Genomic DNA, 22,608 nt, shown 5'->3' on the forward strand with positions numbered 1-22,608 from the left:
AGAATCAGTTCTTCCATATATACAACATTATTAATAAGGTTATAAAACCAGGCTAATTCACAGCCTGGCCCATAAAATAAACTGTAATCAAACCAAAGGGAATTACAGCTAAATTGATATGATGAACTTGTACTTATTTTACAAGCGGATACTTGTGAAAAATCTAGTGAGACACTTGTACAAATTTTGAATGGATATTTCAGATACTTTCAAGAGCTTTTGAGATTAATGATACTATATCAAATATACTTCTTTTTTTTTTCAAATATACTTCTTAAAAATATATTTATTTATTTGAGAGAGAGCACAGGAGGGGAAGAGGAAGAAAGAATCTCAAGCAGATTCCACGCTGAGCAGAGAGCCTGACATGGGACTAGATCCTATGACCCTACCTGACCTGACTAGATCATGAGCTGACCTGAAACCAAGAGCCGGATGCCTAACCAACTGCAATACCCAGGCGCCCCAAGTCTACTTTAACTTTTAAAATATCAAGTGAAACAAAAATTTTAAAAAAATATATATTTCTTCAGATTTCTTGACAGCCATATTTGTGCATTCTAGGAAAATAGTCATTGAGATGGGATCAACAATTAGATCTCTTTTTTGTAAAAGTTATTAGCATTGTTAGAATTATAAGTTAAAAATAATAACAACAATAATAAATTATTTGTTACTTTTACCACACAGCAGTGATAATATATTATTGTAAAATAATAAAATATGTTTGATACAATACCTAATATGTTCATGCTAAAGTGATATATTCTCCAAATTTTAGTGTAAGTTAAAACTGTTCGTCTATAATTTTATAATTTAAAGGCAGTTTCCATCCTAATAGCACTTATATATAATATAAGCTGGTCCATACCAGTTTTTTAATTTGTTCTATTTTGAAATACTATACACATATTAATGTTTTAATCTGTTTTTCATTACAAGAATATACTATTTTAGCCACATAGGCATTTAATACCTTTCCAATTAGCCTATTAGGACCTTATTGGCATTTTGCAAAATAACCATATCTGCACACACACGTACATACATTATACATTATGTGATCATACATATTATTCTTTGCAGGGGGGAAGTGGTAGAAGGAACAGGGAGGGAAAAAGTTTTACTGTAAGAAGTGATTAGAAACTGTTAAGATTGTATCTGTGCATTCTTTTTCCTCCTTTCTCTTCTGTCTTCATTGTCATTGAGGGGCCTAAGAGTGAGAACAGTTGGAGTGAAGAATCTAGGAATATGGAAGCATATTTAGCAAGCTAGTTATAAGTGTGTGTGAATGAATGGTACACTGGGAGGACAAAGCAACTAGATCTCTACTGTTTCCTCTAGTTACTTATATTTGAGAAAATCCCCCATCACAGTTGACAATTTGTGTCTTTATTATTAACTCATCTACCTTGTAAGCAACAGTTTGGCCTAGAGAATACTTTTTCTCAATAGTACAGTCCTGCCCATGGTTGCTGGCTGGCAGCAACAGAGTTGGAACTCCTTAGAGTGCTCTGAAAAGATAGTTTGAAGTCAGAATGTTGTTTGGATGTTTGTAAGTTTGGTATTTTAATTTATGAAACTGGGAGTACTCAAATGGAAATGCTAGTGACCAAAATACCTGAAGATTACATGAGGAAGTGTTCCCAATTTCCATGTGAAATGTTCATATTCTGCATATAAGCCTTTATTTTAAATGTGTCATGCTTTTACTACTAATAACTAAGCCAATAAGAAGAAAAATAACTGCATATATATAATTTATGACAATATTTACAAGCCTAACCCATCAGAAATACATGTTGTTTTAGCTACACATTTTAAATCAGCCAATTTTTTACAGTTAGACTCTACTTTCAAGTGTACTTTCTGATTTCCAGGTGATAAGAAGAAGCATAGTTTCAAGTGCATTGTAATGTTGAAGTTGATTTAGCAGTCAATTTGTTTTCATTTCAACTCTTTAATTGCTGTTTGCCTAGGAGATAGTGATCCTAGAAGACTGTCAACTTCCAAAAGACATTTTGAAAAAACAAATACAATTTGCTGACCAAGAAGCTTCATTAAATACTACAGGGAATCTCCAGGTTCCCCAAGAAAGTCAAGATCCTTTACCAGAACAAGATTTTGAAATGTCACCAAGTAGCCCTACACTGCTTCTTCGCAACATAGAAAAACAGGTAACGTGAAATAAGAGTAATATGTGAATGGCATGAAATAACTTTTAATCAATTTTATAAACCATTCAAATAAACTTGTATGTCTGCTCAGGATATTGGCTATTAAGATTTACCATTTGACATTAAATACAATTAAAATGTGGTATATGATGAGTCTCTCTTACAACATTGATATAATTAAGATTATGTAAACATATAAAATATTGGTACACAGCCATAGGATGATAACTCATTTATACTAGAATTGGAAAATCTTTTTTCTAACAAAATTGCTCTTCACTGGAATTTTTTTCATGAGGAAAGAACAGTGATACCAAACCACTTAACAGATCTGAACAGTTGTCTAATCAATTTATTGATAGAGATTTTTAGTGAAAGATACTAGAATATGAATTATTTCATTAAAAAAGCAGTTATGTAAATAAATGGCAAATAAACCCCTAACAAATTATTTTGATTCTAAAGCTTTTCCTGATATTTAAATTCTATTATGGATGACTCCAGAAGTTTTATTACTCTATCTATCCTTGGAAATCACACCATTTATTTTTATTCAGACTTTAGTGGCTCTTGAACAAACCTGGCTTTCTAGGAGTTTGTTAACTTGCAACCAGTCTGAATCTGTTGGAATATACCCAGTTGGAATCACAACAGCAGGATTCCCTTGTTCCAGTAAGGTGGCTTCATGCCTGTCCACATCTAATTTTTCAGGGTTTTTCCTAACATATATTGTGAAATAATTTAGTATTAGGTTACTACTATTTTATTCTTGGTAAGTCAGAGTATGGTGCAATGCCTCTCACCGCGTATTTGTTAAACTACATTTGCCTAGCATTTTCCTTAATTGCATAATTGTTCCAATGCATAATCAAAATACTTTTATGAATATTTTATAATTCAGAAAGTTATTTTTTAATTATCTAATATTAAATTGGAATACATTTTACCATATAAGTGTATTTTAAATAGTGTTGGTTATGTTCCCACTTCCCTCTCTTTTCTCTCTCTTCATCCCATACCATCACTTCCCTTTCAGTTTAGCCCTAATTGTTTCACACTCCAGCATAATGTATTTGCTTGGTCAGTCAGGTCTTCTGTTTTCTCTACCTGTAGGTCACTACTTATCCTTTGGAAAGAGATTTTTTTATATTTTTTCTTTCTCCTTGGTAGCACCAATTTGTTTTATTAGACAGGAGTTAATATTAGAACTGGCTAATTTACAGGGTCCAGTGCAAAATAATATTTCATAGCTTTTTGTTAGAAACAATTTTGAAGAGATTTAAGTCCATGACTTAATGGAGGGCATTAACCAAGCATAGGATCCTTCTGAGGGCAGCGCTATGCGACTGCTTACCCATGAAGTTGGCCCTGGGCGTTATGTTTATTTTTGGTCCCGTTGCTGACAGGAGTGCCAGATGCTTTGAAAGAGAAGGGAACCAGGAGTTAACGAGATCAATGACAATGCCTCTACATACAGGGAGAGTAGAGCAAAAGGATAAGAAAGGGACAGCAGTGATCTCTTGTAGAGGTCTTTGGCAAACTGCCTATGAACAGGTCATTTGCTCTTGAAACATATGCTAGTAATGTTTTTATAAGCCAATTAAAATTGTTTTCAAATACTTGCTGAAGAGGATTGTGAATTAAGTGGCAGGGATTGCAAGCCTGATACTATGCATATTGTTCTTAAGATAATCTGTTGATGTATAACTGTTTATTGACCATAGTGGACCTTAAATATAGATCAAGTATTGGATGATTTTAATAAATTAATTTTGTTAGAGGAATGTTTGGTTTAACAAATAAAATTTATTTATGTATCTCAAAAGCAATTAAAGAGTTGGCAGTTGGGGCACCTCAGTGGCTCAGAGTTTGAGTGTCTGCCTTTGGCTCAGGTTGATCCCACAGTCCTGGAATCTAGTTCTGAATCTGGCTCCCTGCAGGTCATCTGCTTCTCCCTCTGCCTATGTCTCTGCCTCTCTCTCTGTCTCTCATGAATAAATAAGTAAAATCTTAAAAAAAAAAGTTAGCAGTTAAAATACAAAGGTACTATTGAGTTGATTACTGATTTCAGTTTTATTTTATTTTATTTATTTATTTTTGATAATAAATTTATTTTTTATTGGTGTTCAATTTGCCAACATACAGAATAACACCCAGTCCTCATCCCGTCAAGTGTCCCTCTCAGTGCCCGCCACCCAGTCACCCCCACCCCCCGGCCTCCTCCCCTTCCCTGATATCACTTTTAAAAAATAACTTACTGGTTTATAGTATTAACGTGTGCCTGCATTGTTAGATAATGTATTTGATTCATAAGTTAAAAGGTGACTTTATGATAGAACTTTAAGTAATTTAAGATAGATTTCACATTGGTGTGTTTGCATTAAAAACCTTGTTATCCAATAGCTATTAAATGTTTTAACTTTCAAGTTGATTAGTTTTTGTGTTTAGAGTTCAAATTGCGCCTCCCTTGATTTTACTTTTTTTCTCATTTTTATTATGAATTTCTTGTCCCAAACATGGACTCAGATATTTGAGGTTTGGGAGGGGCTAGATTGGTTAGTGATTATATTGTTCTTGGCCAATTAGTCACACATACCTATCCAGTTACCTCCCAGGGTTTAGATGATTTTTAATGATATTCTTGGCAATGGAACAATGAGAAGAGTGTATCAGTATTTCAGACTGAAATATATGAGATACTTTATGAATTTCTTTGTATGACTGAGCTAATGAATGGTTAAGTGTATAAAGAATCTGTATTGATTTTGAAAAAGGGCTTTAATCTAAAAATGAGTAATAATTTTTAAAATGAAGTCATGAGGTATGTATTTTTCAAGAAAATAAATTGTGAAAATATTTTAGGGTCTTTTTCAAAGACTTTTTGAGGAATTCAAATATTAGATTTACTTCTATCATTCTTTAGTCTCATTTTTTCTAACAGCATGTTATTAGTTTCATACAAATGAAAAATTTAAAAATAATTATTTCATGTACCCCTCTGATAATGGAATATCTTTCAATTAATAAAATTGGTGAAATAGGTTTATATATTTTTTTAAAAATCATACATTAAGTGAGAAAATCAGGTTTTAGAAAATTGATCTGACATGATTTAACTAAAACTATGTTTGTTTCTATGTGTGTATATGCATGTTGTATATACTCTCATGCTCACATATACTCAAAAAACAGTCTAGAGAGATTAGGTGTGTAATGAAAATAGTTGTCATTTTGTAGAAACATACTGTTTCCACTGTTGTGGGCTGAGTTTGTTATGACTGTTACAGGTTGTTGTTTTGAGAATAATTTAAAATTTTTGATATTTATTATATATTACAAATATATTATGTATATATAAGTTGGGAATAAGGATCAATGAAAATTTTGAGTACTGGAAAAAACCTGATATTTTTTAAGTTAGGAAAAACATTAAGAAACTGTGGCATTGGTTTCGAGTCTGAATTTGAATCCTAGCTTCATTTCTTACCAACTTTATATTCCTTATTCAAGCTGCTTAATCTTTTTTTTTGCTTCAGTTTTCTAAAATCAATGTAATTGATCTTAATACTAGTAATATTAGTAGTTCTAATATTAACTATTAGTCTCTTTGCAGGTTAATCTAATAAAGATTAGAAATAATCTAATTTAGTGCTTTGTGTGGTGGCTGGCACATAGTAGGCACTTAATAAATTACAATTATAATTTTGTTATTATTAACTTGTCTGCCTTAAAATACTCTGTAGATGCTATAAGCTAAATTCAAATATTTTGGGAGGATAGGATGTATAGATAAAGGAACTGTAACAAAAATGGATATAGAAAAGATAGGATACTTTAAAATGTAGATTTACATATAAAAGTAGAAAAATTTGTAGTGGTATAAATCATCTTGGTAGATTAAAATGTTTATTAAAATATAAGCATTTACTAAAAGTATGAGACTTAACTCACATTTCTTGCTTAGCAGTAGTAAAGTTTCATTGTTTTCTTGCAGAGTGCACAGTTGACAGAGATCATCAACAGTTTGATTGCCCCCCTCAACTTATCCCCAACTTCATCACCCCTGTCCTCCAAATCCTGTAGCCATAAATGTCTGACTAATGGCATTTCCAGGAGGTAGGTATCAAGTGGGATCGTTTGGCTTCTAAATTTGGCTTTGTTTATTTTATTTATTTTTTGATCTTTTAAGTAGTATAGTTGCTTTTTTCTTCTTAAGCACTATTAGAATACAATCAATAGAACATGGATAAATTTTTAGATGTCATCAAACTTATATGATTAATGTAAACATAAACCAGAGACTGCGGGAGCAAATTTTCCAGGATGTAAAATGTTTCTGAAAAAGAAAAATGGTGATACCTTTGCTACAGAAGTACTGCATTTTTTTTTAACATACCTTCCATTTTGTACATTTTATATTCTTTCGTTCCATACTGCCCTTTCAATATTTATTTATTTATTCATTCATTCATTCATTCATTCCAAAACATTTTAAGAAAAAAAGACCCTATATATAGTTTGGGCACAGGAGATTGGTAGATACCATCCATAAAGTTCAGGTAAAGTTTCATTTGATCATTTAGATCTCAGCTTTTATAAGGTAAACATTTTTTCTGAATGCAATTAATATAGTAATTACTATAATCTTTAGCAATTTATTATATCAGCAATTACACACACACACACACACACACACAAGATCTTAATTCTTTTGTGAACAGCTTTTTTTTCTTTTTTTAAGACTTTATTTATTTATTCACGAGAGACACCGAGAGAGTGCGAGAGAGAGAGAGAGAGAGAGAGAGAAAGGGAGAGAGGCAGAGACACAGGCAGAGGGAGAAGCAGGTTACGTGCAGGGAGCCCGAAGTGGGACTCCATCCCCAGACTCCAGGATCATGCCCTGGGCTGAAGGCAGGTGCTAAACCACTGAGCCACTCAGAGATCCCCATAGACAGCTTTTATGTCCCTTTTATTTTGCTTATTTTTCTATTTTAAAGATTCAAGTAGAATTAAAGATGCTAATAGAATATTATTTTTCTAATTTTTTTTCAAATAAAATTCTAATGTGGCTTCTTTAGCTGCCATGGAGGACTGAGTGTAATTTAGTATTGGGAAATATTTATATTAATAATTATATGATTTATTGCTAAATTTTGTTTATTATAACATGAAAAGAAAATTTATTCTCTGGTAAAAATTATGTGAAGTAACCATCACATTTTTCATGCGATTAGAGGATATAAATTCTCTTAAATATATTGTTATTTGGGCTTTATTTCTGATTTGCTATTTTGAAAATCTAATTTTTAATACTTTCACTGTTTCATTTGTGCTGGATAATTTATTCATTGTCCTGTCACAGAAAAAAGTTCTTCTATTAGTTTTGCTTTACGGTTTGTTGATTTTAATATTCATTCCTTATATCACTGATGATTTACTTTGAAAGCAAAGATTCTCACATGTTGTATAAGGCAACTCTGATATCTTCATTTATGAGAACATATGCTAATTAAGAAAGTCATAATTTGTTTTTTAAAGAGGAAGTTATAATTATAAGTTGAGCCATTAAATACCATTAAATTGATGTGCAAACATCATGATTTGGGTCAAGCCCATTTTGGTAACATTTTTACCTAACCAGACATTATACTATTACATATATATATGTATGTGTGTACATATTTTCATTTTAATGTACTTGCCTATATTTTTGGTTAGTCACACAGTATTTATTACATAACTATTTGTTATATGTCATGTAGTCAAAGTGCTAGGTTACAAAGATGAAACAAGTCTCTACTTTTAACTAGCAGTCTCATAGGTGAAGTATAATTATTCAAAATATGTAATAATAAAGGAATTGTGTGCAGTTATTTGAATACTAGATTTTATTAGCTTTCATAGGTGAAAAGATACCTTATAAAGATACATGGTTCCAAATGAAAGTAGTGTTAACATTGGTTTTATTTACTTAAATCATGATACTTTTCAATTCTTTTTTTTTTTTTTTTCTTTTCAATTCTGTTTACTAATAGTTCAGAGGTTCTTGTTGAAATCTGCTAGTAATTGCCCTCTTTCCTGATGTCAGGTATTTGTTCTTACAGGTTAGTTGGAAGGCTTATTTTAAAAAGTTTATAATAGGGATTAGGGGGGAAATGAAAAAAAACGTTTATAAAAGGCTCAAAAACTACTTAAATTCTTTTTAGATTTAAGATAAAAATTTATTCTCCAACTTTTTGAAGTATTCTGATATGCAAGTGCTTTAATTAATTTTATTAATTACTAATTTATTTACTTCGGGTAGTAATGGACAGTTTTTCAGTATGCTTTCTATATAACATGAGTTCCTTTCAAAAAGCATTTTCACATTTGTTGTCAAAATATACTTTTCTTGAAGAAAAGGTTTGGTTTCCTAGCATTTGCAGAAAATGTAATACAGCTACCTTTCATCAAACGAAGGTGAGTGGGGTGCCGAGGGGGCTCAGTCCATTGGGCATCTTGATTTCTGCTTGAGTTACCTCCGGGTTGTGAGGTAATGAGATCAAGCGCCACATCGGGCTCATTGCTGCGGGCATAGAACCTGCTTAAGATTCTCTCTCTCCTCTCCACCACCCCTCCCCCTACCAAAAAATTGAGCAAATTTAGAATATTAGAGTTTTTGTTTAAAATGTGTAATTTATCTTTAAGTTTAATAACTGTTTTTAAATCTTTTGCTACCACAGACTTCTGGTTTCATTAAATTTTTTGTAAAAATTCTGTTTATGAGAATATATACCATAATAATTCTATTTAACCAAGAACATAGAAACTGGAATATATTGCAGATAGAGTAATAACTTTGAAGGAAAAGACAATTTTGAGGATTTATGGTGGATGTGTCTGTCAGATGTGAAGGGAGGTACTGAAAAATGTCTCTTGGTTCTGCCATTGAGACCTCAGCACCAGCAGTGTAGTGGCATGACGAGAGAAGAGATGAGAGTGGGCTGACAGAGAACTGGAGAAATAGTAGAGAGGAGGAGTGCACTTTCAAGGTTGTTGACTGTAAAGGCTATAGTAGGATGGATGTATAAGATCAAGAAAGGTATTTTTTGTTTTTAAGATGGAAGTAATGTAAGTATCTTTATTAAAATGAAGGGAAAGAGCTAGAGATGGTAAATGTAGAAATATATATCATAAAGTTATGGAGGGATTTTATATAAGGTAGAAATACACTTGTTCCTTGCAAGTGGTGTGGTAGAGATTAAGGGGGCTGCAGATGTTTTTAAAGTGTTTATAGCCAAGTTGTTTATTAAGTGACTATAGTTGTTTATAAAGTGACTATAGCCAAGTTAGAAGTGAGAAAAGAAGCTGTAGGAGTTAGGTAAAGGTTTGCACATACACTGGCCAGTCAGACATTGTCTCTTCCCTGTTTAATTCCCTTCCCTGCCTTCTTCCTCTTTTTGTAGCATGAGCAGCCCATCCCTGGAAAATGATGTTTTGTGGTTTCTGAGTAGTTGTTGTCGTTGTCTTTTTAATGCCTTAACTATATTCCAAGAAATACTTAATTGATATTTGTAAACCTAGTTAAGAATTTAAAAGTATTCTCTAACTGAACTTCTTGTAAAATAAACAAATACGTAATAGTAAAATTCTGTATATTTAAAAGATTATTGTACTCATCACATTTGAGATTTGGAAATTAATTGGAGACACAATTTTGTATTATAGTAATAAAGAAGAAGCTTAGGTTTTTAGATATCTGTATTGAAGGAAGGTGAAATTTATCTATTTGCCTTTTGCTTCTGGGAGTAAAATGTCAAGTGAAGCCTAGTTTTATTTCTTATATCTTTGTGTTTTTCCAATCTTGTTATTTTTTCTTCACATGTAATTATATATGAAGAAAACATGTTTAAGAATCAATGAATTTTAAGAGTAAGGGCTTAGTTAATTTAATGTTTTGCAAACTTGATAGTCAGAAAGCATTTTCTTAAGATGTCCCTATTAAGCATACAAATACTGTTCATTTTATATATTTAAGTAAATGTGAAGGTAAGAAAAGTATTCATTTGAATAAAAACTTTTAAAATCCTGATACAATGTACATAAACAGAATTTACCATTTTAACCGTTTTTATGTTTAGTGCATGAAGTATGTTCACATTGTTGTGCAGTAATCACCGTCATCTTCAGAACTATTTTCATCTTCCTAAACTGAAACTCCATTAAACAATAAGGACCTATTCTTCCTTTTTTTCCCATTCCTTGGCAACCACCATTCTACTATGTGTCTCTATGAATTTGACCACTCTTGGTATCTCATATAAGCAAAATTATACAGTATTTGTCCTCTTATGACTAGGTTACTTCACTTAGCATAATGCCATCAAGGTTCATCCATATTATATAGCATGTGTCATTTTTAAGATTGAATAATATTGCATTCTGTGTAAAGACCACATTTTTAAGATTGAATAATATTGCATTCTGTGTAAAGACCACATTTTGTTTATTCATTGATCCCTGGGTGAACTTATGAATAGCCACCTTTTGGCTATTGTGAATAATGCTGCTTTAAACATGAGTATACCAAAAAAAAAAAAAAAAAAAAAAAAATGAGTATACAGATAAACTGAATCTGCTTTTTTAAAAAAATTTGTTTGAGTTCTTGCTTTTAATTTTTTAGACATACACCCAGAGGTGGAATTGCTGGGTTGAATAAGAATATTTTATTGTTTATTTTGAAAATGAGAAATTAGTGAATGTTAATGGTATTTCTAAGCCAAAAGCTAAGAAAAAGCAAGAAACCAAAAAAGTAAGTAAAGCACAGCATCTACTTTTGTCTGAGGCCAATTTCTGACAAAATTGAGTTTTGATAGCTTTGTGGGGAAAGAAAGAGAAATCAAAGCCAAATCAAAAATCAAGTGAAGTTTTAATAGCTTGCGGGGTGAGAGGAAGATAAATCAAAGCTAAAACAAATCAAAGCCTTGCCTATGGCAGGGAGATGAAATGAAATCCTATTCCATGGGCTACAGCCTCAGAGTAAGTGTAAATCAGAAGGAAAACTGTTTACTTTTCCCCACGTTGGGCATCAGGGGGAGAGTTGTAGGAATACTACAAGGTAGATGGCAGAGACAGCTGTAGATTCTCTTTGGAGGAAGAGATCTGCTTTCTTAGCCTGCAGGAAACCCTCAGGAATAATTTTTCAAGGCAGTGATCAGCCCACATGTAAATATAATCAGATGTGTGAGGAGAGCGATAAGAGTAAGAATAAAGAGAAAATAATAGGAAAAACAGATTGCAAAGTTTTCAGATATTAGAATTATCAAACAATCTGATTATATTTTTAAAAATAGTACTCATTTTGATTTGAGAAGTAAAAGATAGGCTTAAAATATCTGCAGGGAGGAAGCTATAAAAGTTACATGGTACATATGAAAAAGATCCAAATAAAACTCCTGAAAAATACCTTCATTAAAATAAAAACTAAGTATAAGTGAATTTGGCAACATTGACACAACTGAATAGAGAATATGTAATGTAGAAGATAGAAAGAAAAGTTCCAGATTATAGGAAAAGAGACAAAACTATGGAAAATAGTCATTTAAAAAACATTTAAAAATGTGAGAACATATTGAGCAGGTCTAATAGAAGACTTCATTGGAGACCTGAAGATGAACTAGAGAATGGAGCAGAAGTGATATTTGAAGAGAGATTGGCTGAAAAATTAACCGATCTGATGAAAGACACCAAATTCAGGAAGCCAGACACAGATTCTTAAGCAGGACAAATAAAAAGAAATCCACCTCTAGAACCAGAGGAAATGGGGGAAATAAAACAAAGACAAATGAAACATCTAAAAACAATAGCAGAGGTGGCGAAAGAGGAAGACATCACCTGAACTGAAACTCCATAGTTCACCTAACAGCTGACTTCTCAAGAGTAGTAACAAGAGCCACAGCACAGTAGAATGGTATCTTCAGTGTGTTGAGAGAAAATAACTGTCTGCCTAGAAATTCTATATCCAGAGAAGACATCTTTGAAGTCTGAGTGTGAAACACAAATGCCTTCAGATAAATCAGAACTAAAGAGTGGGTCACTAGTAGACTCTAATTATAATGATAACCATAAGGGTGTGCCTCAAGCAATGGAAAGTGATGGTCCTAGATGAGTATTTCAAGATGTAAGAGGGAACTAAGGACAAATGAAATAGTAAATAAGTATATGGGCATATTTAACCAAACCGTAGTAAAACATGTCTAGTGGGCTAAAAACAGAAAAAAAAAGTCCATGGGAACAATAGGTCAGGAGGCAGGTGAGTGGTTTTAAATTGTTCTCAAGTCCTTGAGTTATTCAGGACACTGGAAAAGTCCTGATATTGATTTACCTTTCTGTAGTTCTGTGCTAAATATGAAGAGGAGGCCCTCCCCAAGGTTGTGGGGAGGCTTCTTAGGTACTGATAATCCATTTCTTGGCCTAAGTGGTGTTTATGTTACAGGGGACGAGTAGGTGAAGCATTGCTTCATATTTATAAGTCAAACATTTTATGTACTTACTTGTAGATATCTTACATTTCACAATCAGAAAGTTGAGAAAAATAGGATACAAATTATATACTTCAAAAAGGGTAAATAGAGGGTGCCTGGTACCTCAGTGGTTGAACATCTATCTGCCTTTGGTTCAGTGTGTGATCCTGGGGTCCTGGGATCAAGCCCTGCATCGGGCTCCCCCTGGGGAGCTCCCCTGCTTCTCTCTCTGCCTATGTTTCTGCCTGTCTCTCATGAATAAATAAATAAATGATCTTAATTAAAAAAAAAAAAACAGAAAGGGCAAATAGAAAACACAGCAGCCGCTATAGGTTTGAAAACAACAACAACAAAAAAAAAATGGCATTATTATCCTAAGCCTGTGAGCAAAGCTTGACTAGTTCTACATTATTTAAATTATAATCATAGAATATCAAAGTTTTAAGATAGGAGAAGGAATATAATATTTGTTGAAAAGGAAACAGAATTAAATCTTATTTCAACATGTTACCTTCAATTTTGGTGATAAAGAATGATCCAGTTACTGATTTTATAACCCTTGCCCTTTTCTTTATCTGTCAATACTGTCTTAATCTAGGATGTCTGTTCTGTCTTTTTCAGTGAAAGCCTTCAAACATACTTGTGGGAAGCAAATGAAGAATGGCTAAAGGAAAGGACATATAACTATAGTTTTCTTTAATTGTCCTCTCTGATCTGAAAAGTATTCATATATATTTGTATATTTTGAGGTGCATACTCAGCTGAAATGTGTAAATTAATACAAATGTCAGACCTGATAATAGCAGTATAATAATAGGAAGTTACAGAATGTAGATACAGACAAAAGGAACATTTAAAAGTGATAGGAAATTTGGTAATTTACTATGATAAATAATATTTACCTTACAGTTCTTAAATGTCTTTATGGTGTCTAAGTATTTATATTCTCTCTCCTCCAAAAATTTTATCAAGTCTTTACTAACATTTGGCAGTTATTCAGTTTCTACTCTTTTCCAACTTTTACAATCACACTATCTTAAAAAGTACATGTTAGTCTATGAGGATGCAGTATGCCACAAAACAGATCATTGACTGTTAAATATATATCTTAAAGTAAATGTAGGAGATATTGAGAGATAGTATATGATTGTATGAAAAGTAAATAAGGCAGTATATACACAACTCTTAAAACAATGCCTGGCACATAGAAACAGCCTAATAATGTTAACCGTTGATATTTTTATGTCAGGACATATTATGTATGTTAAAACTATATATTTTATGTATGTATATTAAAATTGTAGGTAGTTTTATTTCTTTCATATCATGGCATTATCCTAGTCATTGATTCAGAACTATTCTTACTTTAAAAAAAAAAAATGCTTCCAGTGGCCTGAGTTACAATATGGATTTTAGGGCCTGTGTAAGTCTAACTGTTACTGAAAGTCCTCTAGTTACTGGGAATCAGAGGTACCACCTGTTTCTCCATCATAACTCTTGGGGAGTTATAAAGTTGTCCTGCCTTTGATCTGCCTGGTTGGTTAGGGACCCTATAATAAAAACAAAGTTTTATTACATAAAACACCTCCTTAAAAGGCCATCTTGGGACATTTAATCTCTCCCTTCCCCTCCCCCCAAAAGTTGTAACTTGTATTCATTTTTAATCAATTAGAGTGTTTTTTGAAATTTAGTGGTTTCAGGTTAATTTGTGGTTATGAATATAAAGTATACATTTTTATCTATTCTTTTTGTTTTTGACATTTTATGACCTTGGGCAAGTAAGCTTAAAATCTTTACATGCTATTTCTTTATCTTTAAATTTACTGGGACACAAATATTTATAGTTTCTAGTACTAATATTCTTTAACTAAATGTTTATATTTGGGAATGCCATTTTTTTAAACAAATGAATAATAAAAATAAAGATTTCAAAATAGCCTAAAATGTACCTTTTTGTCACATGACTTTTGTGCTTTGCTTTGGATGTAATCATTTTATGTCAGCTTAAATCAAGAGATTTCGTGAATAGAGAAAAATTACTCAACATGTTTTAGTAACTTTAAAGCATAATCTAGATATTATTATGAAAGAAGTACTTAAGACAGTAAGAGGAATGAAGATTCTACTTATATGCTAGAAACTTTCATATAAGCCAAGAATTATTAAATAAAATTTATTACATATTGCCTTTCATGGATGATACTGGAGTTAATTCAGTTTTTTTGTTTGTTTGTTTTTGTTTTTGTTTTTTTGTTTGTTTGTTTTTTGGTAACTCAGGCTCATGACTATGGCCACATCCTCAGAGACTGTGGAGATTAATAGTTGTGTACCTATAAAAGAATTTACTTAATAGTGAACAAATACCTACTGAGTAACTTTAGTGTGCCAGGCATTGGATTGGGCAGTGGGGATACATGTTGAACAAAAACATATGTGGTATCTTTACTCAAGGTATAGAGTCTGGGTGGGGAAAAAAAGAGATCAACTGAATAATCACAGAGTTAAATACATAAATTTAAATGCTGATCAAGTGCTATGAGAAAACTGATTTTTAAGAATACCCCTTTGGGGGGCACCTGGGTGGTACAGTCAGTTAATTGTCCAACTCTTGGTTTTGGTCCAAGTTGTGATCTCCAGGTCCCAATCTCAGGGTCATAAGATCAAGCACTGCCCCCTCCTGCTCCCATTGGGCTCTGCAGTTCAGTGCAGAGTTGGCTTGAGAGTCTTTCCTTCTTCATCTGCCCCTCCCTTCCCACTTTCTCTCTCTCAAATATTAAAAAAATAAAATAAAATAAGAGGGTGCCTGGGTGGCTCATCCAGTTGAACCACTGACTTTGAGTCAAGTCATGGTCTCAGGGTTGTGGAATGGAGCCCCATGTAGGGTTCAATGCTCAGCATGGAGTCTGCTTGAGATTCTTTCCCTCTGCCCCTCCCCCTGTTCATGCACAAGTTCTTGCATGTGCTCTCTCTCTCTCTAACTCAAATAAATAAAATAAATCTTAAAAAAAAAAAAAAAAAGTCCCTTTAGAGGGCGCCTGGGTGGCTCAGTCTGACTCTTGATTTAGGCTCAAGTCATGATCTTCAGGGTCATGAAATCAAGTGCCATGTCAGGCTCTGCACTGGATGTGGAGCCTGCCTAAGATTCTTTATCCCTCTCCTCTTCCTACCCCAGCCCTGTGTATGGTATTCTCTTTCCCTCTAAATAAATAAATAAATAAATAAATAAATAAATAAATATTAAAAAATTAAAAATATCTCTTTGGAATCAGACAAATCTGAGGTCAATCCCAACTCTGCCATTTGGTAGCATTGTATTCTTGGGCAACTTTCTAAATCACAGTTCAAATGAGAACAGTCTGCTTCCTGGATTGTTGTGAGGATCAAATGAAATAATAAGTGTGACATTTTGCTTTGTTTTGTTTTTTTACTTGCTGGTTAGCTGTCTTCCTGGATGAGAATATAAGCTCCATGAAAGCAGGAACTTTTAAAATCTGACCTATTAACTGCTCTTTTCCTAGCGTCCTGCTCTTTTCCTAATTCCTAAGATTACTGAGAGTCACATCATGGGCATGAACAGATATTTGTTGAATGAATGAAATGTCTTTTAAGATTTCTTGCAAGTAATCAGCATTCCATAAAAAATATTTTTTACTCATTTGTCTTTTCTCCCCCATGGTCAGATTGATATTTAGGAATTGATTTCATGGCTATCGCAAGCAGTTCTTCTTTATCTTATCTAATTTAAGGGTGACTAGAAAATCAGATAACCAAAGTGGTAGAAATATTTGTACTATAATAAGAGACATTTTCTAGTAAGAAAGAAGGCCTCTCCTAACAGTAACAGGAGTGAACTTTTGTGTATGAGTAGTGAGGTTTTTTAGTTATTTGAAAGGCTTTATGGAATTCATCCATATTCTGTGTACTTGGGGTTGCCAGATAAGTAATCTCATAAGTAAAGTGTTACAGTTCTTCTAATAAAGCATACTTACTCTTGCTTTATATCACATTATATCATAATTTTAGTGTATAATTAACTTAGAAGAAATTTAAGTTTAGAATTTTTAAAAGTTGGCCACCTATTCTGTATATTAATTTTTAGTGGATCACGTAGAGCTTACTGTTTGATATAATTTAAAAAAATATTAAGGTCATTTTTATAATATCCTAATGAACTATTCTCTCACAATGTCTAAAGTAAATTCACCTCGTTAATTATTTTCCATACTACCTGTTTGCCCACTTGTTATTCATTGATTCCCAACCCCCACCTCTTATTTAATGGCAGTATCTCCCAGAAGTTAGAATTGTTTTTTTAGCTTTATTAATCTTGGCAGCAGGGTTTAAGATGAGTCACCAGGAACTGAGCAACTGAAAAGATTAGTCTTCAAACAAATGAAGCATTACATTTTATTATCCTGGAGATATTTGTTTTTAGATCTTGTACTCTAAAATGAAGATAAAATGTTGTAAATGGATCCTTGCTTACCCCATGGGGTATTATCTCTGAGAAAGTGAATTTCTATTTGAAGTAATATCTAGATTTTTATTGTTGTTGTTTCTTTTGCCTTAATGAGACCCAGAACATGATATGAAATTAAATTCCAATGAATCATTGCCATGCTATTTATTTCCACTAATGGTAATTATCTCTTGAAATGCAACCGTTCTTTCTAATTGGGTATCATAATTGAAAAACTGCACTTAAACTGGCAAACTAATTACATAGAAAGTAATTCTTTCTTCCTTGTAATATCTTTAATAGTCACTTCTCAGAAGTTAGCTGAGTATTCTAGGCTGAAATTTTCAACATAATTTTGGGTTCATTTGAATGACATTAATTATTTGAATGACATTTGAATGATATGTATTATTATATTAGCTAGATGTGTGACATCAATAAGGAAATAAAGTTTCCCAGCTATTTTTTGAAAGTAATGTCAGTAGGAATTATTTTCTTTTGTAAAAACTTTTTTTCCCGCCTTTTTACCTGTAAGTCCAAAATCTAATGTTAGAGGGAATGTTTAAATAAATTTTGATACAACCACTGAATGGAATATTCTATAAGTATTAAAAAATAATATGGTGACATGTTTATTTTGGAATGTTAAGTGGAAAAATTAGGATACCAAAATCATTGTATAGTAAGTATCATTTCAAAAAAAAAGACTTGAAGGATATAAATCAAAATTTTAATGAAAGCTGTGTTTGTGATTAGATGATGGGATTTTGAAAAATAATTTTCATTTTTTTCTATTTCCAAATTTTCTTTTAAAATGAAAAATAGCAAAATAAAATACAATGAAAAATAATAATTAGTAAAATAAAAAGTCTTCATTTCAAACAAATTACACGTGGGAAAAATAGAACTCCCATTAATTGGCTTCCTAGTCTCTTTGCCTTAATGCTTTAAAAAGTACCACCTGAAGAGCACCTGGTTGGCTCAGTCGGTAGGGCATGCAACTCTTGATCTCAGGGCTGTGAGTTTGAGCCCCATGTTGGGTGTAGAGATTATGTTAAAAAAAAAAAAAAAAAAAAGTACCACATGAAGTTAAGAGCCAGAGGAAAAATAACAGCACTCATTAGAATAATAGTCTGTCTCTTTTCCTCTCTATCTTTTATTGTAGAAAACTTTGACATATAGAAAGGATAGTCAAGTGAATTCACATATTCACAGCTTTAAGAATTCCCAAGATTTTGGGGGGATCTGGCAGGTTCAGTCAGTAGAGCAACTGACTCTTGATCTGGGGATGTGAGGTCCAGCCCCGCACTGGGGTAGAGTTTACTTAAAAAAAAAATAAAAAAGAAGAAAGATGAGCATGTGATGCATTCATTTCTCCAAACACTATCAAGGGAAAACAAGATAGTAAATTCAACTATTAGCAAGATGCTTGACATCAGGGAAAGTTTGGAGAAGGTTGAATTCATCAAAAAAATTCCAACTGATAAAAAGCAGAGACTTGAAATAGAGATTACCAATCATGCAAAAACAGTGATTTTTAGGTGTGCAGTTTTATGGATATATTAGTTGCCTAGGTTTGTTGTAACAAACCACTACTAACTGTGTGGCTTATGATAACAGATATTTACTCTTTGACAGTTATATAGGCTAGACTTTAAAAATCAATGTGTTAGGGCCCTGCTGTCTATGAAGGTTCTAGGGAAAAATCCTTTCTTGCCTTTTCCTAGCTTCTAGTGTTTGCTGGCAGTCCTTGGCATTCTTTGGCTTGTAGCCCAGCTCTCTAATCTCTACCTCTTTATCCACATGGCATTATTCCCTGGGTGGGTCTCCTCTTTGTCTCTTTGTCTCTTTTTATGAGAACATCAGTGATTGGATTTAGAATCCATTTTAATCCTGAATGACCTCATTTTACCTAATTACATCTGCAGACTGTATTTCCAAATAAGGTCACATTGTGAGGTTCTTGGTGGATGAAGATTTTATGAGGACACTATTGAACTCAGGACAGTGGGTGTGGGTATTTTGTACTTGAGTGTATGGGGAACTGGGGGCCGGGAGGTGGGGCTATAATAATCTTTTTGAGAATGCACATTCTAATTCTCTTCATTATTGATTTGTACTTTTTGTATTTTTTATTTTATTTATTTTTTAAAGTAGGCTCTATGCCCAGCGTGGATCCCAACATGGGGCTTGAACTCGAGCTGATATCAAGTCTGACACTTAACCAACTGAGTGACCAGGCACCCCTCTACTTTTTTAAAAGTGTATTCAATATGAGAATGGGTGAATATGGGAAGAATACTGACAACTACTGTCCTTAAACAGTATTTTAAAATTCTCTGTTAAATATTCTCTGCTCTTTCTTGAGAATAAAAGATAAAAGTCACCCCATGAAGTCTTTTCTATGCTTTTATGGTTCTGGCATTCTGAATTTATAACCAGGCTCAGAAGTTTCTTATTTACTAAAAATATTTGAGTAGAGCATTATGAGTTTATTATAATATTCCAATTATTCCAGCCCTTCTATGAACATAATTTGGCTTAGGCAAAGGTTATTAAATACTTGAGAAATTTACTATGAAAATTCTACAGTGTCTTTCAGTGGGTTTGTAGGAAAAAAATGAAAAGAAAGATAAAAATTAGACTGTTACTGTACATCCTCTGTCATCAATACTGCCACCAAGATAATATCAGAAAGCTAGCTAATCAATGCCCTCATATGCCCATATTTTTAAATTGTTTTATTTATTATAAGTACATAATGTTTGCAGGAATGGATTTTGGTAGCGATTTACATTAGAATATCTGGTAAAAAATGATTGACTCACTTTTGGGCTTTTGGTTCCTATAGTAATCAAAGTATAGGCATATACTGTAAAAAAATTCACTTGAAGTTTTCCACTCATACTCTGTACAAGCAAAATGAATGCTTTCTGATATCTATAAATAATCTTAACTGCCAGAATTTTCTAGGATTGTAATAGAAAAACAGTGATTTCAGAAAGTCATTAAATAACTATTAGAGAAAGTAGATAATGTTAACAAAATGTAAGCTCAGAACTTTGATTATTAGATAAAGCTCTCAGTTGTTTTGCACTCTGCACATTAGAAGTGTTTAGACTTGATTGATACCCTTTTTACAAATCAACATCTTATAGTTCTTATCTGCTTATTCTTCTAAATTTATGATGGACATACTTGACTATACAATAAAATAAAATATATCATATCTTACTACCAAAAACTACCTTTTGTAAATCAGTTAGAGATTCAGAATGAAATGCAAGGCCATGTCAGTATATATCTTATCTTTCTTAGCCTATATCTTTTATAGCCTTCTGTTTAGATCCTCTTTTGGCTCTAGGTTAAAACGTTCAATGTTTACTCATTCACTAAATTAATTATGTAGGGGTAGTGTGTGTTATACAAGCATTATACAAAGCACAGAGGTGGAATGATAAACCTGACAATGTATACGTATATATTCCTCTACTCATCAAGTATTTATTGAATATCTGCTGTATGCAAGGTACAATATCAGGAACTTCTTGATACAGGGTTAAACAAAACAGACACAGTACCTGCACTACTTATAGTCTAGAAAGTAAGACATCAGTTAATCAGATAATCACTCAAATGTAAAATTATCACTATGAAAAATGCTACAAAGGACACATGAACAGTGCTTATCAAAGCTCAAAAGGGGATGTGACCTAGTCATTGGAGAGATGAACCAAGGACTGAAAGACTTCCCTGAGAAGCTGACTTTTGAACTGAGAGCCAAATGATTATTAGAGATTATGTAGTTGAAGGAGAATGTGAGAAAGTTCTGTAAAGCAGAGATAACATATGATAGGTCTTATACAGTAGAGAGTATGATTTATTTGAAATGAAAGGAGGTGGTGTGGCTAGAATTCAAGTAACAGGGAGGAGTGCGATGGCAGGTGCCAGGCTAGTCCATGCCTTTTAAACTTGAAGTCTTTTTCTCCAGAGCAATGGGAAGACTTTGAGAGATGTTAAGCAGTGTAGGAATGGGAGGAAGGGGCATGAAAGGATAAGATTTGTTTACCCAATAGACTGGTATAGAAGGGACTGAAAGGGGGAAAAGTTTAGATGAAGAAGACTAGTTAGAGGCTATTCGAGTATTTATTCCTGAATAAAAAAAAGCTTGGATTAGGGCAGTGACAGTGGAAATGGAGAAAGATGTAAATCCACCCTCAGTTCCCCCTTCTCTTCAATTATTTAATTCATTTTAAAGCCAAATTATGCTTTGTGCCTATACCTCACAAAAGATGTATCCTTTCAGGTTTTTTTTTTTTTTCTTTGAGCAAAAGTTTCCAATTGGAAATGTGCAAAAGTATAATTCATCACCTCTTCTGGTACTATCCCACTTGTAAGATTGCAATTTCAGAAGTTCAGTGATAATTATATATTGGTACTTACTGATTGTTGCCTTTATAACAGGACAGTACTTGGTAGTGATCTATTGCATCCTCAGTTTCTGGGATTGCCGGGGTGTACCTACAACTTGATGTGAACACTAAATCTTCTCTTATTGAAATATTATTTTTCCTCTTGGGTTTTCTCCTCCTCTTCCTATTATTATTATTATAGCTTTTTTTTTAAAAGAATATCATGTGCTGATGGTGTTTTATTTAAGTTCTTGTTTTCCTTAATGCTTAATTACTAGATTATATCATATCTCCTGAGGAAAAAGCTGTAAGTTATAGTTACGTGAACAGAGTTGTTGTCTTCCAAGTTCCCTCATTTTTCTCTTTTTCTGCTTTTCATTGAAGTTGATTGATTTATTGTCTCTTTAGTGTAGAACACTGGGGAAAATAAGTGAATTTGTCAGTGATTTGTAATAATTCTTTATAATAACCTCATCAGTTATTTTTAAAAGTGGTTTATCTACCAAATGAGCTTTGGTGAGAATAATGTGCTTTATACATTGATTAGGTATGAAATAAACAGAGTTCACATCTTTGAATTTCAGTACATTTCCCCATTTATTCGAGAATGATAAATTTTGATAACACTTTACAAGGATCCTTAATAGCTAGAGTGTGTCTGTCAGAAGTCATTAAAAAAGAATTGCAGCTGCGAACATAATCAAGTTTTTTTAAAATTTTTTTTTCTCAATGATAATGTGTCCATCACCTTAGAAACTTGAAAATATAGTGTTCCCTGAACAAAGTGACATGTTTTCTACTTACCTTTAACCCAACCTGTAAACCTCTAGCCAGTGTAAAAGCTGTATGCTGTCCATCAGTAGAGCTGAGTTAACTGCGCTTCAGGCTCCTGGAATTAAAAAAAAAAAAAGCTTTTCATTTTCTCTAGACACTATGGAAGCAATGTCCCTTTTAAGGAACCAATATATCTGCCTAAAGGTATTTCTGACTTGCCAGAAGAACCTCTTTTTGTACTGGATCTACTCTTACCTTCCTGAATCCTAGCATCCTGACTTAAT

At 32.7% G+C, this 22,608-nt stretch overlaps 1 protein-coding gene and 1 long non-coding RNA gene across 12 annotated transcripts in view; one reads left to right on the forward strand and one right to left on the reverse strand.

Annotated features, from left to right (window-relative positions):
* KANSL1L (KAT8 regulatory NSL complex subunit 1 like) overlaps window positions 1–22,608 on the forward strand; it is a 130,463-nt gene that overhangs the window by 47,686 nt on the left and 60,169 nt on the right. For all 10 annotated transcript variants that reach the window (XR_013373158.1, XM_077885444.1, XM_077885452.1 and 7 more), the window contains 2 exons: window positions 1,980–2,177; window positions 6,172–6,293. Coding sequence is in view for 9 of the 10 variants with exons in the window: in XM_077885444.1 (XP_077741570.1) it covers window positions 1,980–2,177; window positions 6,172–6,293 (320 nt within the window). In the remaining variant the exon portion in view is untranslated. The remainder of the gene's footprint in view (window positions 1–1,979; window positions 2,178–6,171; window positions 6,294–22,608) is intronic.
* Window positions 1–22,608, reverse strand: part of LOC144306128 (uncharacterized) — a 77,669-nt gene that overhangs the window by 16,837 nt on the left and 38,224 nt on the right. For both annotated transcript variants that reach the window (XR_013373160.1, XR_013373161.1), the window contains exons 4-5: window positions 22,355–22,439; window positions 21,873–21,967 (exon numbers count right to left, since the gene is read on the reverse strand). This is a non-coding gene — a long non-coding RNA (uncharacterized LOC144306128). The remainder of the gene's footprint in view (window positions 1–21,872; window positions 21,968–22,354; window positions 22,440–22,608) is intronic.

The sequence above is a fragment of the Canis aureus genome, chromosome 36, assembly GCF_053574225.1.
Source record: "Canis aureus isolate CA01 chromosome 36, VMU_Caureus_v.1.0, whole genome shotgun sequence".
In the NCBI taxonomy this organism is placed as follows: domain Eukaryota; kingdom Metazoa; phylum Chordata; class Mammalia; order Carnivora; family Canidae; genus Canis; species Canis aureus.